The sequence below is a fragment of the Leptodactylus fuscus genome, chromosome 11 (genome assembly GCF_031893055.1).
Source record: "Leptodactylus fuscus isolate aLepFus1 chromosome 11, aLepFus1.hap2, whole genome shotgun sequence".
In the NCBI taxonomy this organism is placed as follows: domain Eukaryota; kingdom Metazoa; phylum Chordata; class Amphibia; order Anura; family Leptodactylidae; genus Leptodactylus; species Leptodactylus fuscus.
Genome location: NC_134275.1, coordinates 30,877,095 through 30,902,377, shown reverse-complemented (window position 1 = coordinate 30,902,377; position 25,283 = coordinate 30,877,095). Strand labels below are relative to the sequence as shown.

The 25,283-nt window shown below is 45.2% G+C and overlaps 1 protein-coding gene across 6 annotated transcripts in view; it reads right to left on the bottom strand.

Moving 5' to 3' along the window:
- GAPVD1 (GTPase activating protein and VPS9 domains 1) overlaps positions 1 to 24,459 on the bottom strand; it is a 58,865-nt gene extending 34,406 nt beyond the window's left edge. For 5 of the 6 annotated variants that reach the window (XM_075260160.1, XM_075260161.1, XM_075260162.1 and 2 more), the window contains exons 1-6: positions 24,319 to 24,458; positions 7,258 to 7,469; positions 5,165 to 6,008; positions 3,004 to 3,090; positions 1,498 to 1,632; positions 1,094 to 1,280 (exon numbers count right to left, since the gene is read on the bottom strand). In XM_075260160.1, coding sequence (XP_075116261.1) covers positions 1,094 to 1,280; positions 1,498 to 1,632; positions 3,004 to 3,090; positions 5,165 to 6,008; positions 7,258 to 7,469; positions 24,319 to 24,432 — 1,579 coding nt within the window. In that variant the 5' untranslated portion in view covers positions 24,433 to 24,458. Of the gene's footprint in view, positions 1 to 1,093; positions 1,281 to 1,497; positions 1,633 to 3,003; positions 3,091 to 5,164; positions 6,009 to 7,257; positions 7,470 to 24,318 lie in introns of all 6 variants that reach the window. The other variant, XM_075260159.1, reaches the window with a different exon arrangement.
- Positions 24,460 to 25,283: the final 824 nt, after the last annotated feature.

Below are 25,283 nucleotides of genomic sequence, written 5' to 3'. Positions count from 1 at the left end.
GCAAGAGAAAGAGTTAATCAGATCATGAATTTAACATCTGAATTAATAATACCTGCTATAGAGAATATATCTGGGGCACTGGCACATCAGGGGTTACATTATATTAGTGCTATTCATAGAGATTAAAGGGAGCCCATCAGCAATAAATTGGCTGTAACCCTAATCCCAGTTTACAGATAGGCTTCTATTACTCAGTTTTGGGACCTCATTTTCATGTAAATCATATTTTGTTCATATACAAGTGGGAATCAAGAGCGGAGACCAAAGCCCAGGGAAGATGAGGCACATGCCCAAAGCACTTCTCTCATCAGCATAGAACGGCCTCTACAAGTACTGGGATGAGGGTTAGATCCGATCTCCTACTGACGGACTCCCTTTAATAAAAAGGCAATGGGATCTATAAAGTGCTCAATCGGTTGTGCTATTGTAAGACTTTATCCACTTATTAACCAAGAAATATATTTGCCATGTTAGGCCTCGTGCACCAAAAAAGAATGGTTCGCATGACCCCATTAAGATGCAGCAGCAGCAGCATCTGATACAGATCCCTAATAGTGTTGTAAGACCATGTTCACATCTGTCTGGAGCCTCCAATGCAGAGTCTGTCAAAGGCCCGCAAGCACAAGTTTTTGGTCCGGAGAAATGACCAAGAAAACAACAAATGGCTGAGGGACCCCATTATGGTGGGGGGTCACTTGGATCTGTTGTGGTTCGTCATTAGACTGATCTAGCTTAGCAATTAGTCTTTTCCGATGATGGAACAGAAAAACGGACTAAAATAATTCAGATGGGAAACCATCCTAAACCTAGTGCCAGGACCCTGTAGGAGTATTGTGCAGAGTAAACCATAGATCCACATCAATAAGCAGTTACAATATGGACGCCACACAGCACTATGTACTGTAAAGGGACATCAGTAATTCAGCCCATAACTCGGTATACACACAGTTATGGGTGGACATCAGTTCCAGCTAATATAACCTGCACTACGGCCATATCTGACATCATATCTAGGAATATTTCATATGCAGGCTGTCAGTCATGGAGACCAATGTAACACACAGAAGATCACCACTCCTACGGGAACATTTACCTATAGGGAGCCGGTTCTTTCTGCAGGCTGGTGTGGTGGCAGGTGACAATTGAGGGGTGCTGTACGGAGTACTGTCATGGTTTTTGCCTGGCTTGGTCTGCGGCACTGTAGCCAGTAGGTTTTCCAAGGCCATCCTATCCTCCTCTCGCAGCTGATCCCCAGATATGACGCCGCGCAAGAATCCGAGCTGTAAGGCAAAAGCAATAGAAGACTCAATACTGATGTCACTGACAGAATACATAACGTCACGTGAATGTGAAACTGCAGCAGATGGTGCACAGATCCGATAGTCACTATGGGTGGTTGATCCATACAGTCAGATTAGCCATAGCAATGGACGACATGATTAGCTAAGTATTACATGAAGAACTGTGTTTCTATAGCAAGTAAAAGGTTGTGCTCACCAAAGTGACAAGCTGGCTGTACGTCATATACACAACAGTGCGACTTAACCCTTCCAGGAGATTTACAGAAGATAATGGAGGGGTTTCAACCGCTCGGCCTCCAATGACCACATCTAGGAAAGCAGCAACACAGCTCTATAAAGGAATGAAAGAGAAACATGGGTACATCAGGGCTGGGAGTCCACAAGACAAACCACAATCGTATAGAATTGCATAGCCTGACATGTGGACAGCCTGGTATAAGCTTTCATTACCATGGCAGTCTATGAGTGATGTATACCAGTGTAAGCCTATTAAGTGGTTTACGCTTGAGGTATACAATTGAGAAATCCTTCATATTCCTCTGACGTACAAAGCAATGTAGTATAAAGAGAACCTTAGATAAACTATCAAGCACAGCGTATAGGATCCTGCAATAAAAAGTAAGCAGTCAAATCAGTAAAGCAAGTTAGGTCACAGCAAGTCTATGGACACACTGCTGTACAGGCCTGACAAATGTGTGAATTCAGCCTAAGGTCGCTTTCACATGACAGTCTTGGTAAGCTAAAGCCAGGAGTGACTGTCTCGTCACTGGTTTTCAGCAGAGGTGCTGAAGGTGACCATCTGACCCCCCTGCATGTCTTCATCAATATGAGTGTGACAACAGACCTGTACATAAGTGTGCCCACTCTCTTGTCATCCTGCACTACATTTGCAGTTACTAAGTGAACATACTAAAAAGCAAGGTTCAGTGACGGGTCCTCCAGTAATGAGCTGAATGAAGGGGTTCTGCTACCAGGACCGCTATTTGATCAGCCGTAGAAACAGCACAGCGCACACAATGCTCATGGTTTATGGAAGTCACCAAGATGTAAGTGACGGGGCCACCTAGGTAATAAATATCATCGGATCTAAGGATTTCATGACACAAGCCACTAATGGGACCTCCAACGATGTGAGAAGAGCAGCAGTGGTCATGAAAGGAGTCAATGGAAACAGCCAAGTGCTGAATTTTGCTTTCTTAGTCTGTCCTGTAGACACTGTATGGAGCAGAAGGGCACATGTGCGACCACCACTCAATTCATACTCCTCCACACTGCCATAAGGAGGTTGTAAGGATTGGGACTCTGTGTTCTAGTAACTGGCAGATTTTCTATGTGAATGGGGTTGAGCTTCAATACCAAGCACAGCCCCTACAACATCTGCAGCGCTGTGCTCTGTATTCAGTGAAGAGGACACAACATTCACCCAAAGACTGTGGCCTCTTTAAGTAGCTGACCTGTGGGGCGCACCATGTGTAGACACCCACCGATCATATTATCCTAAGGATATGTCATCTATATGCAAGTGCTGAAAAACCCTTTAATTTCTGCATTCTGATGTGGACTTCACTTTTCCTTTTGCACATTCAGCTTCTGACATTTGACATGATGCAGATACAAGATGTCTGACACAGAAGGAAACATCTGTACGGAGTGGCCAAGGATTCAGTTCTTCAATTACTACTACACATATTACTTTACTTACTTTGTCAAATTTACTGAGATTGTTCCTGCTGCGTGAATCCGCTTCCTCAAATCCTGTGAGAGCCAACTGCTGCAGGAGGCGGCCGACCTAGAGCACAGAAATAAGAGAAGGACCTGAATGACGGCTCTGTTACATCCACATCAGCTGGATTCATTGACTGCTCTGGGCGCTGCCAACAGGAATCACATTCAGCCTATCGTATAAAGCCTTCTTTAACACTATATGAAAGGGAAGCAGAGACTCTGCGGATTACATTTATGAGCCGGGATCTTCAGGGCTGTGGAGATCAAATGGAGGCTGTGACTTGTGCGGCTGCGTCTTCACACAATGGGAGCCCCGTGTACGACATCTGTAGAAATTACACCTACAAACCTCAATCGGAGCCAAGAAATATTATCTATCATTTCTAGAAGTTTACAAGTTTTAAAGGCGACCTCCACCTCTCCCCTTTAATAGGTGCTGCAATACTGATCCCAGCACAGTTGGAATTTTTTCTCTAGCAGTCAGTGCTGTTTGTTTCAGCACCCAATATCCAAAATAGTCAGATGGGTGGTCCTGGGTAGGAGAAGATTGGCTTGGAGCAAATTATCAGGTGGGTGGTCCTGGGTTGGAGTAGATAGTTTGAGACCGCCCACCGATACAGCCTAATTAGCATACTGGATATGGAAATTAACAGCAATAATTACTCAGAAATGGTGACGACTGGAGATAGGATTGGACCCAGTGGAGTAGCACTAAATAAAATGAGCCAAATATACTAAAACAAAAAACACTATGAGACTCATCCGTCCACCACTGATCCAGGTCAGATGCTCAGGGGGGCGTTTTTTGTTTTTTAAACAAGGAACCGACACATGACTGCTGTAGCCAATCAGTGGCCTTGTTAGTCACAAGTCCACAAGCCGTGATTTTCGGCATCATCGCTCAGCTTGATTGCTGCAGAATTTCTGTTGCAGAACATGCACTGAAATCTTTACCACGCAGGGTACAAGGTAGGTGAATGTGCTGCATGTTGAGGAAATGCTGCAGATTTTGACTCTGGATTCCATTCCATGCTATACAAAAAGGGAAATTTGTGCAGATATCTCCAACAAAATGTAACACATTCAGATTTCACTGAGGGCCCTAATTCATCACGCGGAGTACTGTGCTATGGTAACATCAAGGGAATACTCCCAGCCTTTGGGAGCTAGTGGAGATATATACAGGCCAACTATTAGAGAACACGTCTTACTGAATATAAAATATATGACCTAAGTGAAATGGAAAATCCATGAATATGTATAAGGTTATGTCAGGACTTGGCAAACCCCTGGAGCCAGGGAACGATCACTGTTACTAGTGACATCTCACTGCTCAGACTGTACTCTATGAATATCTCAGGAGCGGAGCTTGGTACAAACACGGTAGGTGCAGGCTTTGCTTTACAGCTGACACTTGCTGTGCCTGGCGACTGCACAGACTGTAGCCATGTACCACATACAGAAGAATTGCAATCTATTGTAGGAGTGACTGAATCTTCAAATCCGCTGGTCACAATTTATATTTAATAGCCAATTTACAAAAAGATACTTGCTTGTATCAGTTTTTGCTTTTCAATGTCTCCTTTGGCATTCTGAGCTCCAGACCATACTTGCCAAATTATGCAGGATCATTTATGGGGGTGGGATAATGTTGCACAGAATGTGCACCAAAAGTTTCCCACATGACCATGCACCCCTTTAGGAGGCATGACAAACACATAGTATGTCCATGTCCGCGAGATTCACCCAGCCTTTTGTGATGGAGTTTCCCAGACATTCTGGGAGAGTAGAAAAGTATACTGTAGACAGAATCTGTCTCCTTCCCCTCTGGCAGCTGATAGAGTCCTTTATTTTTTTTAACCTATGCAGAAGACATATTCTCAGCTACACTGCCAATCTTATGCAGAAATTCAGCTCTTTCCCTGACAAGCAGGGCAGAAAGCTGTATCAATATTTTTTGTAGTGAACGGAGAAGCAATATGTAGGGATCGGCCTGTGAGAGGAGTCAGCAAGCATGTGTGTCCACCACCACTCAGATCAATCGGTGGACTTGCACAATGCTATACACTTTAAACACCTGGTGCTGCTAGCCACATCAAATAAAACATAGTAAAAGGGATCCAATATGGTGGACATACCTGCATCAAGTTGAATCGAGCCACTTCGTTGATGGGTGCATCTGATATAATCCCGTACTGCTCTGGATTCACTATGGCTGGGCAGATGAAACAGGTCAGTAGGAGATCGGTGCACATAGACCTAACTTCACCCACGTCCAGCCCTTCCACACAAGACAGAGTCTTGTACATCTGGGATACAATCCACCTCAGGCTGTGTGGAAAGCAGTAGGTATTTTGCTTTAAATAACCAATAAATTTGTTGACCAGTGTAACCAGCTTAGCTTCATTAGACTCCACCATCTCCTGGACCCTCTGCCTAAAACGGTCACTGCCCTTCTCCCCAAACAGTTTCTCTTGCTGTGCTGGAGAGAAGCGCTCAGTGAGCTTGCTTGGATCTATCTCCAGATGATCTTCATCCTCTACCAATAGTTGCATGATAGGTTCATGTAAAGTTGCTGTTAGGAAGAGCTTGGCAGAGAAGAGGCCCTCAGAAAAAAGCTTAAAGATTATGCTGAAAGCACAAGTGCCTTTCCGGAGCAGCCGCCGAGGATTGTCACTTTCCTTCAGCTCAAACTCTATCAGGTATCGCAATACCTGCAGCAGATAGCTCTCGTCCTCCTGCATGATACAGTTTCCATACAGAGATGTGAAGACCGTGTGTATAACACTCTGAGCATTTTCCTGGTTGAACTTCTCCCCGGCCACAAGACAAGATGCTATCAACCTTGGGTTTTCCCGAAGTCGATTAAGAAACTCTCCATATGCCGTCTCCTGAAATCCTAGCTGTTTGTAGCCGTCCACAAACTGGGTGTCCTCCAGGAGCTTGGCATGCTGACAACATTCTGCAGGTGACGCTTCAGCACTAGGAAAGATAAATAAATCTATGAACCCTTACAGCCATGGGTACGCTTAGACTAACAGACATACAGAGGAGAAGGACGTGGACTAGTATATGCCATGAAGTGTAACACAGTAGTCCCTACTTGGAATTATGGATTAGAATTCACAAAAACCTGCCCATAGCCCATTTTTTTCACCAAACCGAATCAGAATCCGAGTTTGCCTACTATAATGAAAAGTGACTTAAAGGTTATACCTAGAGGTTACAGGCTGGTTCTGATCCTCGGTCACATGATCAGAACCAGCACCTAGCCCAGAGTCTCTCCTCTCCAGTGTTCAGTCCTTGTTACCTGTGCTATGGAGGGCAGAATATAGTAAAGCTACTTGCAAACATGAGAGGGGATGGAGAAGGCAGAGCGTATTGGGGGTTGGTACTGGTTCCGATCAGGTGACCCGGAGTCGGAACACCTAGATCTATCATTTTAAAACATCAGAGGAGCCAAATGTAAAACTGACCCTAGGACAATCCCTTTAAGATGTGCCAATGGGTGTCAAAATTGGACACATCAGCACAAATTCTGGTGCAAAATTCTGATGCAGAGTAAGTCAATTAATAAGCGATATATGGTCTAAAGATGCAAAAACTTATCCAGCATCAGCCACTGTGATAAATCTGGTGCATAGCTTGCACTGTCTAAATCTTAGATCCCATAGTAGAGTCCCTAAGGTGACAATGAACTACAGATGTGACTAGGAACATGTACAAGTGTCTGTTGTAGTGTATGGAAGTTAGTCTGTGCAGGTAAAACTTAGAAGATGCTGCAGTACTATACTAGTGCTGAACCCTTCCATTCCCGGGGTCAGTGGAGCTCAGGCCCACTACTACTGACCATGGGAGTATATTCTAGCAATATGCCATCACTGCAGAAGATGGAAACATCCTTGTGCTTTATGGCAATTCGTACAGCGAGTCAGACATAGGAACACATTCTCAGGATCAATTGTTCTCCAGCCAGTAAAACATTCATGGCATGTGTTATAGATAAGTCATATATATTAATAGTAGACTAATAGTTAATACGCTACAGTCATCATTTACCAGTGCCACATTCATATAAGTAATATGGTCCCCCCCTTTCTCATGATCATTGGGGAGACCCCCAGAGATCAGACACTTATCACTTTGTGTATAGATAAGCGTTCTTCATGGGATAACCACCAGGAAATAATATAACCTAGCTATGCAATATTCATTCTCCAAGATACTCTACCTAGTCAGGATAAGTCTGTCCAGATTGATTCTTTGCTGTTTAGAGATCCAAGACGTGCGGTAGAGTTTTTCTGCAGTTTTTAAGACATCGGCATTCAGCCTCTGGATTAGCTGTTTTTCTGAATTAACATAGAGGCGTTCCTGCTTGAGATGGCGGGCGAGAGTGTGGATATCCGGCTTCACCATTTTGGGACACGATGAGAACCGCTTGACCTACAAAACATATACAGACCATATGTCATTCAGCATGAACAGACTAGTCTATGCAGACAAGACAGCAGCATGCAGCAATCGACGCAACTTTGGAATCATGACAGATCTACCCAGTCCTCTGTACCAATAAATACTCCGTCTACTATATATAATACAGGAATCTTCGGAAGGAGCATTTATTTTTACCCATTAGGTTAGGACACTACTCCAAGCGGGCAGTGAAAGCCTCAAGATATGGAGAACGTAGGAAGGGTGGGCACACACCATGGAGCTGTCAGCTATTTTGTCTGACCCCTCCAGCCCCAAGCCAAGTTGCTTAAACCCAGGACTCCAGCGCTGCAAGGCTGCAGTGCTAACCACTGAGCCACCATGCTGTACCATTACTGATGCTTCTAGCCAGCATAAAGGGAATCGGTCATCAGGAAACTCAATATCAAATATAGGAGACATTACAATAACTGATCATACCAATGCCATAGATGCTCCATTTCTCCAAGTGCAATGGGGATGTGTCAGAGGCTCTAAGAGCTCCGGATTCAGTTTTGCAAACCCCCTACTGCACTTGCATTATATATTAAATAATAATAATCTAACAAGGAACTGTGGCTGGTTTGAGATAGACTTTCCAGGTGACAAACACCCTTTGAAGCAGGATATCAACCGAGCCCCATAGATAGATAGATAGGTGGCAGACAACATATATTAGAGCAGGAGGAGCTGAGCAGATTGATGTATAGGTTTGTGGGAGAATATTCAATATAACTTGCATTTTCTTGATCTAACTCTCGACTTTGAGCTTAGTTGTCCAGGAGGGGGCGATACTTCGTGATTGACAACTACTCTGTGTGCACTCATATAGGGATGGTGGTCGATCACTCCGTAGGACCGTCCACTGGAGGAAGACGAGAATAAGAGGATAACATACAATATACTGAAATTTTTCCTATAAAACTATAGCTCAATCTGCTCGGCTCTTCCTGCTCTATAACATGCTGCCTACAGATAGGACTTCCATGGTGGCAGGGAGCCTTTAAGACGTCTCATGTGCAGGATGCCAGCCTATAAAGAAGAAGATCTCTTCCCATAAAACTGCTTCAATACCAAGTGAAATGTTTTAGCGTAACCCAGGCCAATCCTCAGACAAAGAGCACATTGTGCCGAGCAAAATAAGTTCTGTACTCTAGTTCCTCTTCTACAAATTCCAGTAAAGGAGGAGGAGGAGGAGGGAAAGGATTACTAAGATGAAGGAGCGAAATTATTATTTTCCTTATGTCCCATTCAGAAGAACAGAATAATAAAAAGTCCAGATACCACCTGCCGGGTGTCACCCATTACCCATAATGTCTATTCTGCACCTCTATCTGCTGTAACGTTCTTAAGATCAAGGCATTTTTAACTATTTCCACTTCTAATATGGTGAGATTCACAAAGAACAGAGAAAGTGGAGGGGTGAAAAGACTGGTTGCTATGGGTTATTGCACCACTGTTCCTCTCCCCCGTTTTGTAGTGCTCAGGGGCGGTGTTACGGCCAGCATGAAGGCTATACTTACCTTTGGTGATCCTACAAGGTTATACTAGGGTGGGCAGAAATAGAAGCTGAATTTCTCCCAGCTGGCTGCTGCACTATCTGAAGCTGGTCCAATGATAATAAATTAAGAATTTGCTATTTAAGTCATTCCCTAGAATATCCCTGTAGGTTCATTACGGTGACCCTCCAAAGGCTCTGTTCACACTGGTGTCCTGGCTTTCATTTGATCATGCTTCCTCTGCTCTAGACAGACAGGCGTCTATGCTATTCTAAAAATCCCAAAAAAGAACAACCAAAATAACGAAAAATCGGCCCCAGAACCAACTAGAACATAAAGCAAAAATAACCCAGAGCACAAAAATATATTAGAAAAGTCTAAACAATTTTATTAATAAATATCCAAAAATAAACAAAAAACATATACATTAAGACGGGAAGACAAACAGGGGAAATAAATCCCCCACACCGTGGCAGTTGAATACCGTAACCCTCCCACGGATAGAGACTAAACAAGCGCAAATAATACAATTATATTAGAATAGGAAAAATAAGAAATAGGAATCCATATATGGAGTAACCATAGGGGTACTACAGAATAATAGCCAAAGGCTAAAGTAGCCCAAATCATTGCTAACCCAACCACAATATAGTAAACAATAGTCATATAGATAACATGCTATTGAAGAAGTGTCCCAGTTAGGAACACTAATACATACCCATAGGTGCAGACATATGTCCTACTCTTTAGATATAGTAATAAAGAAAGGGGGATATTCAGTACATCTCCAGTGGGACCATAAGAAATGCTTGACGCGTGTTTCGCCTTCACTCGGCTCCTGACAAAGCTGAGTAAGTTGCTGTAAATTTGTTGGGCCAAGGTGTCCCTGACCCGCCTTGCCCTCGGACCGATTTCAAAGAAAGTGGTAAGGGGATGCAGAAGTAACAATGTGCATCTTTGGCGCAAGAAAGAGCCATGCACCAAAGATGTGCCACATTTACAACTACATTGGCGTAGAGGAGTTGGACAGTTCTTCCCATTATGCTTTCTTCTCTATTCACATCCAAAGTTCAAGTCTTGTTTTTATATCAGTGTATCACATTGTAAAGGCACACAAATTAAAGGGAATTCATCACCAAAGCTGTCCCTAGGCAATACACAGCAAAGCTATTAGGTGCCATCTATATGCCTTTTAAACATATCTATGATGCGTTGGAGAGAGAGGTCACTTTGCAGGAAAAACAAAAAAAACCCCTACTCTTTAAAGCCCTTTGCACACGACCATATGAATGGTTAGTGTACTGTTTTTCCCCAGATAGCACACTGACGGATTCATTTCCATAGGCCCGTACACATGAGCGTGACAGTCAGGGGCCGCAAAATAAGAAGCACACAGAAGCACGGCCAGTGCACAGGCGGCACTCAAATGACATATCCATGTTTCGCCAACGTGCTATCCATGCCAATCATTCACAGCCACCGGTTAGCACAGTCGTGTGCAACCAGCTTAAGGCAGAAACATAAAAGTTTGTTTTTTTGCAGATTTTGCTGCGTTTTTTTTTTTTTTTTTTTAGCCAAAGTCAGGAGTGGTTTTAACAGAAGGGAATCATCTAAGAGCCTCCTTTATATTTTCCAATCCTTATCAAGCCACTTATCAAGAGTTTCCACAACCTGGGGCCTCAGCCTAACTCCTTAGGGCAAGCTAAGTAAATGAGACACCAGGGGTGTGCCCGGACCTCCTGGTGCACCAGTTTTCAGCAGTTCATACCATCCCCATCTACCTAGCACTAATTCAATCTCACCTTCTCACCTGCCAGAGCCAAAGCCTCAGCTCTGATCTGAAGATTCAGGAGCACGTGTAGAAATTTACTGGACAACCGTAGCAGAAGAGAGATTGTACTGCGAATGTGCTCAATGCACCCCCATTTGACAAAAATGCAATATTACAGGTCACAGTCAACATGTTGACTCCAACTGGGAGAGGGACTAAGCTGAGAAGGCAGAAGAGTTCGGCAGACTGCCCCTATAAAGGCAGTGCTGAACCTGAATCCCTCTTACAACCCCTGAGCCACCATACTACATAACCCTGAATTATAACAGTCTGAATTCTGTGAAGGCACCGGAGCATCACATGGGCACAGTCCGTACCAACCTGTCCCACAACACCCCCTGCATAGGTCCCTGGAGATGAAGCGGTTTCATGCCATTAATCTCCATATGACCAGTTCTCTATGTAACAACCTTCACACCTACAAAGACCTGTTATGTTCCTATTACTGGTCACCATACAAAAACTGAGAACTATTTTCATCATTTCCACATTAACCGCATGTTCTCATGAATCAGAGCCAATAATAAGATGGTTGCTTACGGGAACTGTTTCCTTTTACAGACAGACCCACTAGTAGAAAACTACAGAGACGGACAGAAGATGCAGGTCTGAAACATGGTCCTTCATGATGTCAGGGCCGTCATGTCCCATCTCAGGGTTACAGGATAGCTAACAGACTTGGGGACCAGCCATGTGCCAGCACAACAAAAACTTACAAACCTGTATGCTTTTCATGGAGTTCAACCTCAACTTCAATAGAGTTTCTAAATGTGTCCTATTGTAGAGTGGTCCTACTATCAGAATCTAGTAGAGACACTAGAATAGGGCCACATTGTGACCACCTGAATGAGACCTTCGTTCTAACATTGGTCAAGATCAGGACAACTAATATGTAACGATGGTGAAATGGGGCCATGGCAACCAACAATAAGGCCATATCACTTATTTTAGGATAGTGGGTGGCCTTACAGATTATTTCCTTCTACGCCATTTGTCCAGATTTCCATTGAGCCACCCATTGCAGTTTGCATACTTGGAGTCAATGCAGATCAGGCATTCAATATATGAAAAACATGAAGAGAAGGTTACAACCTGTGAAGGAGCAACTAAGTGTCCTAAAGAAATCCATCGCTAGATCACAATGATGAGTGATGTCTGTGTTAAGCAAGTAGACAGGTCAGGTCCCGCCTCCATTGCACTTAGAAGATGATATGGTTATTCATAAAAAAGGATTACATTGTGGTCACAAGCTGATACGGCAAAGGTACATCTCTGTGGTTATGAGAGACCCCTATGCAGCACTATAGTTGATTTTAGGAGGAGGTGGGTCACTATGGGGAGGGTGAGAGGCAGGTGGGTCATTATGGGGACGGTGAGAGACAGGAGGGTCACTATGGGGAGGGTGAGAGACAGGAGGGTCACTATGGGGAGGGTGAGAGACAGGAGGGTCACTATGGGGAGGGTGAGAGACAGGTGGGTCACTATGGGGAGGGTGAGAGACAGGTGGGTCACTATGGGCAAGGTGAGAGACAGGTGGGTCACTATGGGGACGGTGAGAGACAGGAGGGTCACTATGGGGAGGGTGAGAGACAGGTGGGTCACTATGGGGAGGGTGAGAGGCAGGTAGGTCATTATGGGGACGGTGAGAGACAGGAGGGTCACTATGGGGAGGGTGAGAGACAGGAGGGTCACTATGGGGAGGGTGAGAGACAGGTGGGTCACTATGGGGAGGGTGAGAGACAGGTGGGTCACTATGGGGAGGGTGAGAGACAGGTGGGTCACTATGGGGAGGGTGAGAGACAGGTGGGTCACTATGGGGAGGGTGAGAGACAGGTGGGTCACTATGGGGAGGGTGAGAGACAGGTGGGTCACTATGGGGAGGGTGAGACACAGGTGGGTCACTATGGGGAGGGTGAGAGACAGGTGGGTCACTATGGGGAGGGTGAGAGACAGGAGGGTCACTATGGGGAGGGTGAGAGACAGGTGGGTCAATATGGGGAGGGTGAGAGACAGGTGGGTCACTATGGGCAAGGTGAGAGACAGGTGGGTCACTATGGGGAGGGTGAGAGACAGGTGGGTCACTATGGGGAGGGTGAGAGACAGGTGGGTCACTATGGGCAAGGTGAGAGACAGGTGGGTCACTATGGGGAGGGTGAGAGACAGGAGGGTCACTATGGGGAGGGTGAGAGACAGGTGGGTCAATATGGGGAGGGTGAGAGACAGGTGGGTCACTATGGGCAAGGTGAGAGACAGGTGGGTGACTATGGGCAAGGTGAGAGACAGGTGGGTGACTATGGGGAGGGTGAGAGACAGGTGGGTCACTTTGGGCAAGGTCAGAGACAGGTGGGTCACTATGGGGAGGGTGAGAGACAGGTGGGTCACTATGGGCAAGGTGAGAGACAGGTGGGTCACTATGGGGGGGTGAGAGACAGGAGGGTCACTATGGGGAGGGTGAGAGACAGGTGGGTCACTATGGGGAGGGTGAGAGACAGGTGGGTCACTATGGGGAGGGTGAGACACAGGTGGGTCACTATGGGGAGGGTGAGACACAGGTGGGTCACTATGGGGAGGGTGAGACACAGGTGGGTCACTATGGGGAGGGTGAGACACAGGTGGGTCACTATGGGGAGGGTGAGAGACAGGTGGGTCACTATGGGGAGGGTGAGAGACAGGAGGGTCACTATGGTGAGGGTGAGAGACAGGTGGGTCAATATGGGGAGGGTGAGAGACAGGTGGGTCACTATGGGCAAGGTGAGAGACAGGTGGGTCACTATGGGGAGGGTGAGAGACAGGTGGGTCACTTTGGGCAAGGTCAGAGACAGGAGGGTCACTATGGGGAGGGTGAGAGACAGGTGGGTCACTATGGGGAGGGTGAGAGACAGGAGGGTCACTATGGGGAGGGTGAGAGACAGGTGGGTCAATATGGGGAGGGTGAGAGACAGGTGGGTCAATATGGGGAGGGTGAGAGACAGGTGGGTCACTATGGGCAAGGTGAGAGACAGGTGGGTCACTATGGGGAGGGTGAGAGACAAGTGGGTCACTATGGGGAGGGTGAGAGACAAGTGGGTCACTATGGGGAGGGTGAGAGACAGGAGGGTCACTATGGGGAGGGTGAGAGACAGGTGGGTCACTATGGGGAGGGTGAGAGACAAGTGGGTCACTATGGGGAGGGTGAGAGACAGGAGGGTCACTATGGGGAGGGTGAGAGACAGGTGGGTCACTATGGGGAGGGTGAGAGACAAGTGGGTCACTATGGGGAGGGTGAGAGACAGGAGGGTCACTATGGGGAGGGTGAGAGACAGGTGGGTCACTATGGGGAGGGTGAGAGACAAGTGGGTCACTATGGGGAGGGTGAGAGACAAGTGGGTCACTATGGGGAGGGTGAGAGACAGGAGGGTCACTATGGGGAGGGTGAGAGACAGGAGGGTCACTATGGGGAGGGTGAGAGACAGGTGGGTCACTATGGGGAGGGTGAGACAAGGAGGGTCACTATGGGGAGGGTGAGAGACAGGTGGGTCACTATGGGGAGGGTGAGAGACAGGTGGGTCAGTTTAAAGACAAAAATGGCCGGACCAATAAACATGCAGAAAGAAAATATGAAATATCAAAATGCAGCCATAATACTTCCAAACACAAAGAGGAAACAATCGGATTCGGAGGACAGCCCTGGGCACTTGTACCGCTATAAGACACACAGTGTTCTTACTTGGCAGATGACCAGGACTTCCTCAGTTACTAGGTTACAGTAGTAAAGTACAACACACATTGCAAATATATTAGCAGTTTATGTCCAAATCTATGAAAATGCAGATTCATGGCTGTATCAGATGAAATATTGTATAAGGGGGTTCCGGAAAACGTGCAGTTACCTTGCTTATAGTAGACGTCTCCTGAGCCACACATTTAGGATTTCTCTATGTGCACTGGTTATCTGGCTTCTGTTCTGCTATAATGTGTCTTCTACATGTGAAGCTCATGTATGACAGGTCGGAGCAGGATCAGAGCTTGTACACATTTTATACAAGCCTTCAGCACATTATATAGGTCTCTACTGCTAGATCCATGCTCAGTCCTACATGTTGTAACAGGCCGATATACACAGGTCTGATCTGTAACCTGAGGATGGAGACGGCTTACACTGCCCACCCAGTCTGCACCGGCCTCTGCCAGGCTCTGTTCTTTCATAGGTAGTCAATGCTATTCTAGGTCACACCGCATGTTGTTGTTTACATTCCTCTGCCCACAGGCCTGGCGGGCACTACCAGGGCCCTAAACTCCACTCTAAGCAGACAACACTAAAACACGTTCCTTAAAAAGAATGTCGAAAAGTTTCACAAATCCTGTTCTTAATTTGTGTCGCTCATGGGCCCTGGTTAACAATAAAAGCCTCTGCCCAGAGTCCATGAAAAAGATGGCGATACCTTAGAAACCTCACTATAGGTTGCACAAATTTATTTGGCATTTATAGAGGATATTTCATGTCTTCTAATATCTGTGGTATCATATACTGCTAGAAAGATGACAGTGTGCTGAATTCAATAGCCAACAATACTGTCAGAGGATTGGGGGGGAGGGGGGTACACTCCACACAGTCCTGTCATGATGCTAGGCTGTAAGATCCGCCCTTCTGACCGTGGGGGGGTATATTGGTGCCAAAATTAACGGCATCGATATCTCTGGGACTCAGGTGCTTTTGAGGAGTATTTACCACTGATACCAGAAGAAGTGAAAGGTGTTATATAACAGGTGTTGTGCTATAACATATACCTACCAGATATGGGATGTGGCACATTACCGAGGTACCCGAGCGATCAGAAGAACACATATTTCCTGCGAATGAAGCATCTGTGACTTGTGTGACCGGCGCTCTATTCACTGCAATGTGGATGCCAGAGATTGCAGTGCCAGCAGCGCATAGCAGAGAATAGAGCGTCAGACAAGGCACCGGCGCACTCACAGGGAGGATACAGGAGGACTTTTGGCCTTCGATCTCCCAATTGCTGGGTGACCCAGTGTTCAGATGTCTGGTGCTGTGACACTTACCCCCTATCACAAGGTAGGAAATAAAGTTATGGCACAATGGCAGAACAATAGAAGCTGACAATCTTACGTTGGGGAGTGCTATGGTCAGTATATTTTTCTCCCTGTGCTCCCCACTGTTACAATTTTTGTATCTATTGTGGGGTCTCTTTTGCTGTATATATGTGAGCAGATGCTTGTGGTGTATGGCAGCATTCTCTCTTCCCCTCTGTGCGGTTTCATATCACTGGGGCTATATAGGAGGATTAATATATAGTTCCAGCGTTTCCTTATGTCATTGTGGATGGATGTAGTCTCCCTCCTCTTGTACCATTTATTATTAATGTTTTTCAATAAAGCATGAATTTGTATTATTCTATTGTGCAGTGAGTGATTTGTTAGCCTTAGAGGGTGTCATCGCTCCAGGGACAAGAAGGAACACCTTGCAGAATTCCTGCAACTTCCATGACAGATTCTCTTCAAACAAATGGGAGTTAACCTGCAGTAACAGATCACAGCCACCGGAGGCATTACTTGAAACTCTGGGGCCCGAATGCAAAATATTTAATAGGGTCCCCACTTAATAAGTCAATAATATATCTTAATATTGTATAAGTCTTGTGACTTGTAGTGTTTTTGGGTTCCCTGAGGCTCCAAGGCCTGGTAGTTGCTACCTCTGCACACATATAGCTTACACCCTGGATGGCCACTACAAAGTGCATGGAGCTATCTGCTGATATCATACCTTCTGTGGCAGTGTTGATCTAGTGTCAATGATCCCCTTCTCTAATAGGCTGTAGCTGGAGCCTTTCCTGCCCATGACAATAAAGCATCACTGTCATGGGACACTTGGATCTTGTATAGGAAATATTCTTATATGTGTGCCGTTTTGCGTTTCCTATTGTTCTACATGTTAACTGCTGACATGTGGACTTATTCTTCTCTATGGTCTCCAACAATGACTATGTGTTCCACCAGACTTTTTCCATTTCCACAATTTTTATGCTAAACCAACAAATGTATGTAGGGCACTGATGGTGGGAAATACAGCGACAGGATCAGACGTCATACGGTTTGCGGTCTGTTACCATGGTGACACACAGATCTGAATGCGAGCTGTACACACAACAGAAAATGCGTAAATCAAGAACTACTGCAAAGTTGCTCCAATTTTTATGGAGGGATACTGGAACAATAAAAGCAAGACAAAAAAGGCTGCAAAACAACAAGGGGGGGTGGGGAGCCTGAAAACCTTGCCCAAATACTTCAAGAGATGACTCCTGTGGCCTCAGAGGGTCTTTCGATGTATTTCCCTGACTCTGCGCCTCTTCATTACCAATGGTCAGATATACTCTTACAGGTTCATCCCTCTGTCTGGGCTGTAAATAAGTAAAAGACTCCTCACATACACAGAGAACTAGATCCTAAGCACGGCATGTAGTGAGGTCTCAGGTGAAGACATTTCACCCAGCACGGTAGAAAGAATCTGCTAAACAGCAGCACAGATCTCCGCTCCATGGGCCACTAATAGAACAAAACGTTCATGTTCCACATATACATTGTCACATCCACAGCAAAATCTGTATGACAACTTTGAAGGCTCAGATAGCTCTGTAAATTGATGTAATTTTGCCATATCAGGAGCCAGTCTATGTATAGGATGAGCTGCAATATCTGCCGGACATGTATCTGTGGCTGGTTACACATTGATGGGCTCTATGGACCGCCGCAGATCCTTCACTGGCCTGATCTAAGGACAGGTTATTATTTAGTACTGAAAGTCAGGGCTGTGGAGTCGGCCAAAGCACTGACCCCGATTCCTCACTTCTTTATAAATGGCTATATGGATGGATATAATATATAACTTTCCTCTAATTCAGCAATGTATTCCTATGAAAGTAAATACGTAAAACTATAGATCTAATTAATTATATAATATTACTATGAACAATTGTACGACAAACAGTAACTTTATCCAACTCCACAGCCCTGCCGGAAGTGTCCGCACACAATGTAAAATTCACTATCCAAGTACTTTGTTACTGTCTAATGGGACGTGCTGCAGGGTTACACAGTATACTATACTATGGTATGTCATACTCCCTGCTTACAGCATATATACCGGTATTATTTATCTGTACATCTATGTAGCCGGTTGACTCTGATGACATATTTATATTACACATAACATAGCAATGGCTTTTCGCTTCCATTGAAACATTAGCAATAAAGGAGGCAAACAAGGTCCAAAAAAGAATATAGAAGAAAGATGAGTATAGGACAACTGTGACTGTGCTGCTTTTGGAGTATCGCCCGCAGCAGCCGGTTCCATCAGCTTTCACTGCGTATGTATGAACCATCTTTGTGAATCAGTGCTTCTAATGCCAGTATGGCCTTGTACAGAGCACAGTAAGCCTGGGAGGCCATAGTAAGTAATAGAGACGTATAGGGACATCGCAGGAGCCATAAATACAAGCACGCACTAGGAATTAATGACAAGGCGCATCCCCAAGCAGCTCATTATGTGACCCAACCCAAGAAACAGCCGCTGGCAAGTTCAATGCTTCATACACAGATCCCACATGTGATTAATAGACATATTAAAGGGGTACTACACCATAATAGAGTCAGGACAGGGTGTAACTTTATATCACCCGACCACATTGTACCTGACCGCTATGATAACAGCAAAGACTCTATAGATCCAAGTGCTAGAATACAGCACCTCCACCCTGCAACGTATTACGTTCTGTTCACACTGGCCTGGTCTGCTTTTGGAGGTATGCGTATACAATGGAACATAATGGCCAAATATTGCTAAAACAAAGGAGCAGAAAGCAAGGCAGGTATTTTAAGGGTATGTTCACACTGTGGAAAGTAAACAGGAATGACAAACTTCCGCCTCACATTCCTCTCCACTTTCCAGCCCTCCGGCTTTCTGCCGCGGCTTTTATTTGCTCATTAGCCCCTCCCTTCCTCTCAGTGGAGTGGCCTGAACTGCAGGTTCTGTGGCTTCTATCTCTGCATCTTACTGAATACATCAGGAGGCAGATTAAAGATGGAATTTAGCGCGGAATCCCCCTCATAAACAACGCTAAATTCATCTGTGTCAACACATTGTAATACATCTTGAGGGAGGACGGTCAGGTGATTACTGCCAGAGTTAAAGACATATAGTGGAAAGGGTTAACAGTCTATGACTATATTAGTAATTATGTGATGACAATGGCTCCGGACAAGGTGTGGGATATAATAGGCAGCAAGTGAGCAGTCAGTAGCCAATGTGTTAAGGTCCATTCACATGGAAGAAAATGGTGAGGAATTTAGTGTGGAATTTCAGCGCTGAAAAAAAAAAAAAAAAAAAGCCTCCCACAGACTTCAATGGGCTCCTTTTTCTGCTAGCTGAATATACTAGCAGAAAATTCTACTACCAGAAAAAGGAACCCATTGAAGTCTATGGGAGGCTTTTTCTTTTCAGTGTTGAAATTCCACACCAAATTCCTCACCATTTTCCTCCATGTGAATGGACCGTCTGAAGCCAGAAAAATGAGCAAGTATAAGGGCTCATTCACACGAGAGAGTTTTAGCCGTGAAACTTTGCCCAAGTGTTCACCGGATTTACTTATGGCAGGGAAGGGACTCCGAGCATCGATTACAGTACAGGACAATATGTTGCTTGGAGACACGGACTCTTAGCATTATACATAACTGTACTGCTAGGAGTCCCGCAACCAGAACATTATACAGGCTGGGAAATCTGGACAGAGCACAGAACGGATCATGTGTATACAGGCTAAGGATCTGAGAAAATTGAGACAAGGGTCAAATTGTGATTACTAGACAATTTGGTTGGAGCATCTCAAAATTGTCAGGTCGTCTAGGGTGTTCCTAGCATACAGAGCCAAGTACATACCATAGGTAGTCCAAGAAGGACTGATGAACCGATAACAGGATCATAGGTGCCTAAGGTTCATTGACGAAAAAGGGTAACAAAGGTTAGCCCATAAGGTCCAATCCAACAGAAAAAATACAGAACCACAAAAGCTACTGCCAGCTATGGCAGAAAGATGTCAGCAAACACACAGCATTGTAGCATCCTGCCAGTGGGGCTGCACAGCTATAGACTGCTCAGAATGCCCATGGTGACCCCTAAGGGTGCATGCACACTACGTAACGCCGGGCGTGTATGAGAGCCGTACACGCCGGCGTTACAGCAGACTGCCGAACACTTCCCATTCACTTCAATGGGAGCACTCGTAACAGCGGCGTTTACGAGCGCTCCCATTGAAGTGAATGGGAAGTGTTCAGTAGCCCTGCTGTAACGCCGGCGTGTACGGCTCTCATACACGCCCGGCGTTACGTAGTGTGCATGCACCCTTAACAGCCACCAATAGCACCTACAGAGAGCACCAGAACATGACAACAGAGAACCAGAAGAAGGCTGCCTGGTATGATGAATCACTCTTCCTTTTATATCATGTGGACATCCGGGTGGATCTAAAGTGCTAACCTGGAGAAAAGATGACGTCAGGATGCACAATGGGAAGAAGGCAAGCTGACAGAGGTAATGTGCTGCTCGAGGCATGATCAGCTGGGAAGCCATGGGCTCTGGCATTTACGAAGATATATACTGTATCTCACGAGGGTTGTATAAAAAAAGCATTCTCAATGAAGTGGTGAGTGCTGTCCAGGAGGAGATATATAATGCACCAGCCCAGCTCATGTAATACTGCTCTAGCTGCGCTTTTAAAGTGGATTTCCGAGTGGAAATGCTTCTTAAGATGGGAGGGAGATTTACACTAAGAATAATTCTCTCTTCCAACAAAACCTTCCTGTGCATCCCCCTCATAGAGCGCCTGTCTGTGTCTGGAGGACTTTCTCTTCCTGTCACGGCACCTCTGGTTCCTGTTATTGTGTCTCCTGGGGATAGATAGCTTTTACAGGTTCTACTACACCGCTCCCAAATCAAGCCCTCTGCCCAGTCCATTACTTATAGGGTATATCCCATAAACACTAGTCTTCTTCTATCCAAAGGACAAGCGATGTTTCAGATCTATGCGAGTGCCACCTGTGGGACCCAAACTGATCATGAGAACAAGATGGTCATGCACACTGCCCTGCTATTATAGTAAGACTTACAAACATTGAATAGAATGGTAGCGAGTCTCTGGATGACCACGGCTCCATGTAATAGGGGACAGAAGGCTCCTATTTTTCTGTTTGGTAAGTACTTATCACCTATCCCAAGTTGTCATTGTGAGACAATCCCTTTAAGAAGATATTCATCCTTGGAGGACTGAGATAACCTACAGAAGAGAACACTTAAAGTTGGAAAATCTAAGTGACTAAGTGCCATGTACTTCTAGGTCCTGCTCCATTAACACTTGTACGTATAGAGGTCTTTATGGTTCTATTCCCATGTACATTGTGGATTCTATCTTATATTTGAAGACACCGCAGAGGGTCTAATTCATGAGGGACACCAACAGCACCCAGCAGATCCCCTTGAGTTGTAAGGAGGACCACTTGGTTCTGGTAGTGTACATCATTAAACAGCACTATTTTTCCTACTAAAAAGACAATCTAATGCAGAAGCGACAGAGCTTTACACATATCGCATCCAAAGTAGGTTAAGATCTAGTAATGCCAATTTTGCCAACACAACCGACAAGTAGCCTACTAGGGTTACACAAAATGTATTCCTGATAGGAGAACAAGAGACATCACATAGAAAACCTCTGACCAGGCAGACTGGGCATTTAAGAGAATACTGTACAGCTCTGGACCACTTTTTGATTGGTATTATATGGTATACCAACCATTCATATAGGAATACATACAAGATCAGGACCAACACTAGATAAACATCCAACGAGTGGCTGAAACCTAATTCCAAATCCAAGCAAATCCACTTTACTCCTTTGAAACCTTTAAGGCTGCGGCGCCATATTGCAAAAACGCAGCACTTTTTGTTGCAAAAATTACATCTGAGTAAAAGCATTTCTTTTCAGCAGCTATCTGGCTAATATAGGGGGTTGCCAAGCAGTAGATCACTTCATCCCAGAATGGTGTCCGTATACTTCAGTATGGACAGGGGTTGTAATGGGTTGTCCCAAGTATGGACAGGAGCTGGAGGGTGCTTCTCTGTTTCCATAAGCCTCCAAAGACATTGAATGGAGCAGCGCAGTCTCACCCATGACTCAATTCATACTCCTCCTCACAGCGGCTGTACAGCGAGTAAGAACAAGGGTGCTATTAACCCCGTTCAAGTTATCAGTGTGGGCCTCTGTAGTGGGATCCCCAGCCGTCAGACATGTATCACCTATACAATGAATAGGTGGCAAATGTCCATTACAAATTTGTTCTCACTCTGTAAAACATAACAATACAATTCTGCTATATAAGACTATTATATGGTACATCAGCAGTAATTTCAAAAATTGCAGAGCTGAACTTTTCCATATTTTTTTTCCTCCAAGTAACTGAAGTTGCTCAACACAGCCGATGACCATTTGATGACACATGTCCCATGTAACGAACTTGAAAAAATAGGGGGAAACCCCCCCCACAAGTGCTCACCACATCATTCCCACAAGTCACACGCCCGTCAGGTTTCATTTTAGTAATCACAAATGTAAAAAGCATCACCTTGTCCGAGCCTAAATATCTACTACAGAATATGCAGCTCTTATAAGAAGCATTTCCAGTACAGTGAACACAACTGCCGAGTGCTATCTGGAAACATAGGCGCTGTATGTGCATGCGAATGAATAAAGGATGAGCTGGGAATGTGAAGACTTATATTACTGGGTCAGGAAAGCTCGGTGTCCTTTCGTATGGAAAGCTCCAAAATAATGGAGACAGGAGAAAAAAAAAATAAGTATCAACTCGGAAAGCAACAAATCACAACATTGTTTCAAAATGGAGTGTCAATAAAAGAAAACAGAAATTGTAACAATGTCACAATAGAATCTAAAACTAAGCACCTCCCTACACCATAAAGTGAAGAACAGACCAATCCGACCTCTCCAGGAGCCAACCTGACCGAGTTTATGGCCAGGACAATCCAAACCAAAAGTCAATAGTAATTTTAGTACCACACGCCTTTGTGGAATTCAGTGAGCGCTGTTAGAGATGTAGGGGATGTCCATGAAGATGAAGGTCTAGTGATCAGCTGACTGACGCAGGTCCCACTCCTGAGACCTCCAGCACTTGTGGCCAGCTGCGGCAGAAATGTACGATATGGGTAAGTTCACACATAGGAATTGAAGTTGAATATGACACAGAATCCGCTTCAAATTCTGCCTCCCATTCATTTCAAGTCTCAGCAGTAGCAGTTTTTTTTTTTCAGCTAGTCCTGCTTATTCTTCTGGCAGAAATGAATGAGAGTCCGAAAATACATATTTTCCATTTGTCAAAATCTACCCAATCAAGGCTAAATACTGTGCCACTCTTCTTCAAATTCTGTGTCAAAATCCCTTGTCTGTTTTTGACAAGCACAGAAAAAAAAAAATCTGCTTCAAATTCCTGAAGCAGAAATTTTCTGCCTGACAAATTCAGAGTCAAATTCCTATGTGTGAACCTACCCTTACATGGCCACCATATAAATGAAAGGTCAACTAAGCACTAGAACTGCTCTAGGGGAACGTCTCCGGCACCGAAGCCCCTCTATGTGGGGTATAAACAGGGGGCATTGTTATTAGGGTCCCTGCACACAGATAGCTCTGGGCCAGAAGATATAGCCTGCACATAGGTCATACTTCATAGATTGTAATATCATAATTCTATATATATTGATGTGAGTCACTGCAGGACTACTGACCATACTGTAATCCGGACAAGACAGTAGTCTCGCAGTGACATCAGAGATCTTACACAGAGTTCAGACAAGCTCAACCTCTCCATTCAAACGCCACCTAACCACAGTCTTATGGCCGAGGCAGGGAACAGAGGGCTAGGATGCTTGAAGAGTAAGACCACCATTGATTTAGCAGTTGTCACCTATCCAGTGGACACGTGATTGTTCATTCTGGTGTGAAAACCCCTTTAACATTAGACAGATTCTGAGGAGACTGAGCCCTGTCACTCACTACACAGCACAAACAGCTGCTACAAACAGTAAAATTTACTACTAGCACCCCCTTACCCTGCAGGCCAATGCAGGTAGTGCAGTGTGGCTATGGATACAAACTGGAGGCGTGGAGTGAGGGAAAAAATAACATAATAATATAGTATCCTGCTATTTGCTATATCATGTAAGCGGGCAGTGGTGTCCATGTCCTGTGACTGAGCCCTGCCCTTACAACACCCATGTCACATCACCACACACACTGACCCTTCACTACAAGCACAAATGACACGGCAACAAATCCTCTGGTACCCCTAACACCACACAACTACACACACGCACTGGTCACACAGCACCACAACATGTTTAACTACCCCCCGTCCGACCCCACAAAGCTCTGCTCACACGGATCTCTCTGGCCCGATCTCCGCCCTCCGGTGCTGCCGGACTCCTTGTCAGCCGCAACCTCCCAGACAGACAGCCCCGCGCATGTGCGGGAGCCAAAGGCAAAGACCGCATGACGCATGCGCAAGATGGGAAGCGCTCTACTTCCCCTGGACCCGTGCAGGAGTTACGTAGACTCTAGGAGCATGCGCAGCACAAATTATTTGTTTATGCCACTACGCATGCGTGCCAATAGCTAACCCGGAAACGTATTGGACGAGAGATAATCCGGAAGTAATCGATTACCAGCGCTTGGCAATGGTAAGCGCATGCGTCGTAACATCTCTTGATTGTAGGTAGTGCAGGATTGTCATATTTTTATTGTAACTCAATAGATGCATTGGTTTCCAACCAATGGCGTTCGAGATATTGGAAAACTACATCTCCCAGCATACCTTGAATATTGCATGCTGGGAGATGTAGTATCACAGTAACTGGAGAACGCTGCACTGTACAGGAGGTTGTTGTGCTGCTATATACCAGTGAGTGGTCAGTGACAATTGTTGCACCACCAAAACATGCATTATGACTCCCAATGTGCTGTGACTGCGGCTTCTATGTGAATGTTGCAATAAAGCGATGACTTATGTCTTTGATGTGACATTGTGCTGTTATAACATCTTTGCCTTGGTTGTCACAGCCTTTTACCATTGAAATGAATGGGCTAATGCATATATAGAGTCACATCCACCACAGAGACATGTAAAGGATTACAAGCCCTTAAACAAATGGCAGCGCGTGTCAACACTCTCATATTATACCTCATTTGTCAAAGGAACATATATACGTGCCCTGACTGTTTTGGGATACACATGTCATATTACGCAGATTTTGAGTATGTTACAAGTGAGAACCGAATGAAAGCGTTCAGTGTCATTGCCATATTATGGATCCATAGGCATTGCCCTGTATGATGTGGCTGAGGC